The 6,633-nt window shown below is 39.3% G+C and overlaps 1 protein-coding gene across 1 annotated transcript in view; it reads right to left on the reverse strand.

Moving 5' to 3' along the window:
* Window positions 1–6,633, reverse strand: part of Has2 (hyaluronan synthase 2) — a 29,180-nt gene that overhangs the window by 14,457 nt on the left and 8,090 nt on the right. Inside the window, exon 2 of the mRNA XM_008837986.3 lies at window positions 1,408–2,034. Coding sequence (XP_008836208.1) covers window positions 1,408–2,034 — 627 coding nt within the window. The remainder of the gene's footprint in view (window positions 1–1,407; window positions 2,035–6,633) is intronic.

Raw genomic sequence — 6,633 nt, forward strand, 5'->3', positions numbered from 1 at the left:
AAAATATAATTTTTAATTTTATTAAAATAAATTTTGCTAAGCTCTTGGAATATATTTGACATAATTCTTAAAATATTTTAATTTATTTTGAGTATATATATGAGTATTTTGCTTGCATGTATGTATGTATGTATATATGTATGTGCACCAGGTGAATACGATGCCCATGGAAGCCAGAAGAGAGTATCTGATTCCTTGGAACTGGAGTTACAGACAGCTGTGAACTGTCATAAGGGTGTTATGAACCCAGGTCCTCTACAGGAGCAGCCAGTGCTCTCAACTACTAAAGCATCTCTCCAGTCCTGGCATAGTTATTTTAAACTACTCGTGACTTTTATTTGTTTATTCTACATGATAAACTGAGACTCACAGAGATGGACTTGCTCAGTCAAGTGCTAGTACTGTGATCAGAACCTCAATCAAATAATTGTGAAGCCATTCCTCAATCTTATCTCCTCACCAGGTACCCAACAATCATGACCTTGTAGAAATAAAGACTCCTGAAAAATAGGATTCAATTTCTAAAAATGAAAAATTCACTTTTAAGAAGATAGGCAAAGTGTTCCAGTGGCTTTTTAAAACCAGCTATATTTCTCCTTTTTTATTTCATAGGGCACAAAATCGAATGAAAGAACTCACAGAAAATTAAAATGAGAAAAATGAGCAGCCTCAGTGAGAACCAAGAGAGGAGGAACCTTACAGTGAGCTGGAAGGGATTAAGGAGAGGCACAGCCAGCCTGATTTTCCAGCAAGCACACATCATCCCAAACTCTTGCAAAGGTCAGGCTGCAGCGAGTGAGGTAATGTTGTTTGGGGAGTGAAACAAACATTACTTTGGTTTTGCTGTAAGATTTTTTTTTTCTCGTTTTTATTTCCCTTTTTCTCTCTCATTCTCAAATTTTAAGTCCTTGCTCTTTAAATCAAAATCATCCTCACCCTTCGGCTTTTGCCTAGTCTGAGTGCCAACCATTTACAGTCTTCTCTTCAGCCTGTAGATTTTCTCAGGACCCTTCTGCTCAAGCAGACACTATTTTCTTACAGAGATGGAGGATTTTTTTTCCACAGTGTGGAAAATGATGTTGAATTTGACTTGGCAGAGCCAAGGACCAAGGAGACAGGGAAGAACCGGACAAGGGGAGAGAAAGGAAGGAAACGTCTCCTGTTAAAATAATCCTGCTTTCTAACCAATTTTATGGCTTAAGTTAAGCTTTTTGTAGATAGTCTTAACAGCTTTACTAGATTTTTTTCTGTCTTTCAAAATGCACTTTCAACAGCCATGTTGTTTTCCAATGAAATGAAAGGACTTCTGTGTTCAGAAGGGACAGGGATGGCTATAGCATAGGATTGGAGAGATACAAAAGCTGCTTTCTTTAAACATGTTTGCCCTGGCAGACATTTCAGACCTACCTGTACATAGTCCACACTTCGTCCCAGTGCTCTGAAGGCTGTGTACATGACTTCTCTTTTTCCACCCCATTTTTGCATGATGCAGACACTTTTGTTAGACAAGACCAACTGGGTTACATGTTGTGAACTTTCTTTATGGGACTCGTCTGTCTCACCAGGTCCCTTTTCGTGGAAGTTGTTCTTCCAAATGTAAGTGGCTGATATGTCCCTGCCCATGACTTCGCTGAAGATGTCCATCATGTAAAGGTCGTCATCTGAGTTCCCATCTATGACCATGACCACCTTAATCCCAGGGTAGGTCAGTCTTTTCACAGATTGCAAACATTTCCTTAAGTAGTCTGGATCTTCTTGATAGGCAGCAATGCAAAGAGCAACGGTTTTGTTCAGTTTAATGGGGGTTTCAAGGGATTTTTTCATTTTCCGGTGCTCCAAAAAGGCAAACAGGCTCTGAATGATGAGGTGTGATGCTAAAAAGGCACCATACAGTCCGAAAGAGAAATAATAATTATCCGTTTGGATAAACTGGTAGCCAACAATATAAGCAGCTGTGATTCCGAGAAGGAGAGAGACTCCAAAGAGTGTGGTTCCAATTATTCTCAGGATGCATAGAAACCTCTCACAATGCATCTGCAATGCAATCAAAGATACTCTTGGTTAACCACTCTTGCCCCATGGAAGATTTCATGGGTGGGTTTCATGGGTGGCAGGGAGCATTGTGTAAGAAGAATATGAGTTTGCTTTTCTCTTTCTATTTTTATTCATTTTTATGTAACATATTCATGTCTTAGAATCTCATACATGTATAAAATATGTTTTGATCAAAGCCACTCCTGCTCCCCTCCAACTCTTCCCATAACCCCACAACTACCCTCTCCCAATTTCAGGTACTCTTCTTTTTTAATTAACTACTGAGTCCACTTTTTGCTGCCTATATATGCGTGGATGTAAGACCATCCACTGGAGCTACTGCAACCTACCAAGAATCAAATCCCTGAAGAAAACTGACTCTCCTTCCCCCAACAGTCACCAACTGCCAGTAGCTTGTCAGTTAGGAGTGAGCCTTGGTATGATCTCACTCCAGCATTAAGGGATTACAACACTGAGTTTCTTACTTAATTTGTTGGGTTGATACCACTGTTCATCTGAAAAGTCAAGGTTCTCTTCTGGCATAGCTCACAGGACTATTTCAAGAATCAAATGAGAGGGTGTTGCTAGTAAATCTCACAGAGTATTAAACACATGCTTGGATGCATTGTTTTGAATGTGTTCAGTCCTATAGCTAAGGCCTCTGGCTTTGTATATAGTCACAACTAGGCATGGGAACAAAATTCCCTAAAACCCCAAGCAATCTTTTGCCTCCATTAATATTTTGTTCAGCCCCTAATTACTGATGAGTGAGAAATCCACAGAAGATTCTGCTGAAATTCTCATGTGTGATTTTATTTTGTCTCAAATGCGTGTCTCTCATCTTACATCTCATCTTACCACACAAGTAAATAAGGTTGGGGATTAGAATGCCATGATTCTGGGACTAGCTCATCAATCAACTCTGTGACTTGGCATGGATTACCTTACCTCTCTGAGTATCAATGATTTTGCGTGTGTGTGTGTGTGTGTGTGTGTGTGTGTGTATGTGTTTGTGTGAGTTTATACCCTGATAAATGACACCACTTGATTGGTTACAAATTCCCCTTTGACATTAAAGTTTCTCAATCCTTAGATATCCTGCATAAAATTAGTTCAAAGTGCCTGTGATTCTGAATTGTACTGTGCCCAGATGTCTGTCATTTCCATCTAACATTCATCCAACATTAGATGGTAAGATCTTGGGGACCAGGAAACTTGCTAGATTATAAAATACAATACATGTTAGTAGAATAATGAATACATTGAATAAGAAATACCATCTTGATGAATTTGAACAGGTAAATGTCCATCCTATTAAAAGATCTAGTATTGAGACTAGAGAGATGTCCCAGCAGTTAAGAATACTAGTTGCTCTTGCTGAGGACCCAGGTTCAACTCCCAGCACTCATATGGTGACTCACAACTATCTCTAACTCCAGTTTCAGGGGATCAAATTCCCTCTGTGTCCTCCATGGGTATTGCATACATGTGGTGCACTTAACATACAAGAAGACATGGTACTCAAACACAAAAAATAAAGATAAACAAACTAATAAAAAATTTTAAGGTCTAACATTAAATCTTAAACCTGTTTGATTTCTTAATGATAGCCAGCTTTATAGTCACCCTAAATTCTACATATCTCCTAAGCAACTGTGTGTACGCACGTTCATGTGTGTGGATGTATGTATGTGCACTGTGTGTGTGTGTGTGCATGTGGAGGACAGAGGATAACCTCCAATATCATTCCTCAGGTTATGTCCAGTTTTCATTATGATTGATGTTGTTTTATTTTGTTGAGACAGGGTCTGTCATTGGTCTGATTAGTGAGCTCTAAGAATCTGCATGTCTCTGCCTAATGTAGGTTTTAAACAAACCAAGGACAAGAGAGCCATTTTTCTGTTGTTTCCCAAAGCATATTTTAAAGTTTTATTTTTATTATTTCTATTCTGCGTGTGACTATATTGCTTGCCTGTATGTAAGTGCACCCATGTCATACAATGCCCATGGGGTACAAAAGAGGGCATCAGATCCCCTGGAACTGGAGTTACTGACTGCTGTTAGCCACCATGTAGGCGCTGGGAATTGAACCCAGGTCCTGTGCAAGAGCATCCAATGCTCTTAACAGCTGAGCATCTTTCCAGCCCCCTGCCAAAGCATTTATGATGCTGAATATTGAATTTTTGCCTTGCAAACTGTTTTAAGTTATGCTTCAGTTTTATTTTCTCTCTTTTGTAAGAATGAGCTGCCCTAAGTCATGTAACATATAGGTGCACTGTTTCTATCTTCATCTGGGTTTCACATCAACTTTGGGAATTTTTTATTTTCATATCATTACTTAATATTTTTCAGTACATATTTCTTTTTATTTGTTACTTTTATCTTATGCATATGAGTGTGTTGATACATTATGCATTGCCCATGGAGGTCAGAAGAGGGCATTGAAATCCTAGAACTTGGAATTAGCCACCATGTGGGAATCAAACCCAGGTCCTCTGCAAGAGCAGCCAGTGCTCTTAACCGTGAGGCATTTCCCCAGTCCCTTAATATTTTTCTTTACCAACTAACTTTGAAAACTGAATAAATGTATTTTAAATGAAAACTTAGGCTAAATATTATCTCTTCTTGATACACTATTCAGTTTCCTAATCTTTATCACACCTCAAAACAGAATATCCCATAGAAAGTAGTAACATCTTGGCTACTAACAATTGTGTGGACATCCACAGACTTGAATTCTACTCATCTAATGGTACATAGACCTTCTCCTGAGGAAGTATGTACTACACTTCTCAGACACCTTGGTGTCACTGCCTACTAGTAATGCTACCTCTCTTTCTTGAGCACAGGCAGTGCAGTGGGACCATGATATTATGGCCTGTGGAAATCTAAGATGTATCTCTTCTAGTGGAAAAGAGATGGTATTAGAAAGAGAAGGTATGCCTCCTCCATTCTCTCGTTCTCTTCCTTAGATTTGATACAAATATCACTAAGGTTCTATGAGATTACAGAACCCAAGATAAAGAGTGAGGCTGGCCATTGCATTTTCATATGGAAATATAGAATGCAGTTACTCATCAGTCAGGATATCTTCATGGGACTCATGGCAGCAAGAATGAGTCTCAGTTTTTGTTCTTACTTTGCTGGCCATCATGCATTTTAGCTATCCATTAAATCTCAGTAGTAAAACGAAAGAAATTCAAAGTGGCCGAGAGAGCTACTCTGGGATGCTAGCTAGTTTTCTAGCTTGTGAGCATCATTTTCTTTTTTTTTTGTTAAATGTGACCATACTCATCAAAGGCTCTTCAAAATGCTGTGGAGCAGAGTGAAACACTTTGGAAAGTGATTTTAAAAGCCAAATCACAACATAATTTGAAGGATAAACTATCTAGCAAGCTGAACACAACACAAAGGCATATTCCCCTTTCAGCAGTTATATAGGACACCACAGTGTGTAATGTGAGAGCCTGGTAACACCAACCTTGACACAACTGGAAAGTTGAATCTGCTGGGAAAAAGTGAGTTTCAGAGTTTTCAGAGAAAGGCAAGTAAGCCCAGCATCCCTTGTTAATTAACAGCTGACGGGATGCTGAGCACTCCCAGAAGGCACATTAACCCATGCCTAAAGGTGCTGCAAGCACCAGACTTGGAACTTGTCATTTCCAAGACATGAGTCATTCTCACAAGAGTGAAAAATTTCAAGGGGACCAAAGCACTTGCCAGGGAGAAGCTTAAGTGTATGTTTAGCTTGTGTTAAAAATCACCATTGCCAGCAAGAGCAGCCTGTCATTGTTTTCCACTCTTCACATTTTCCTTGTTTTTTATCAGCACATGTGGACTTAAAGAGTGGTCATACAGCATCTGCTGGCCACAGCTGAAGTGGGAACACCCTCTTACATCATAGGCGTCTACAGAGTGGCCTTTTGAAGTCTGGTAAAGTTGCTAGCAAACTGCAATATTGTAGTTAGAATTGAAACTTTATATTCCTGTCAGAGCTCACTGGTGAGACACACAGCATTTCAGAGCAGGCCAAGGGTTAAAGGCACATTGTAGAGATTGTTTTGCAGCGAGGATACACTGATCTCAGGGAGTGACATGCAGAATATATGGTATGTGTGTGTGTGTGTGTGTATGTGTGTGTGTGTGTGTGTGTTGTGCTAATTTCCCCTGGGCTGTTTCATGGATATGGCTACCATATGTGTAAGGCTCTCTGAGAAATCCCTAATTCAAATGCTCTGTTTCATAAGCCTACTTTCCTACTAAAAGTAACATGGCTATGTGGCCTTTCTGTTCAATTAGAGAAACTGGGTCAGTTCAGTCCTAGGTCCTAAGGATAATTTCAAAATCTATATTCTATGATATTTTAAAGGAAAAACTTGGATTTGGGGGTGGGGCAGTATTAGACTTTGGCCCATTGACTTTTAAAATGCTATTGGACTTGATACTGTTTATATAATAACTTCTATTCTCTATTCCAGGGAAAACAAAGGGAGAAGGAATAGCTTAGTATAGTATAATGGAAGCTTGTAAAGTTCCCCTGTCTCCTCTCCCTCTCTCTCTCTCCCCCCCTCTATATATATATATAATTTATATGTACTA

This window comes from Nannospalax galili, unplaced genomic scaffold, assembly GCF_000622305.1.
Source record: "Nannospalax galili isolate Female #2095 unplaced genomic scaffold, S.galili_v1.0 scaffold17, whole genome shotgun sequence".
Taxonomy (NCBI): Eukaryota; Metazoa; Chordata; class Mammalia; order Rodentia; family Spalacidae; genus Nannospalax; species Nannospalax galili.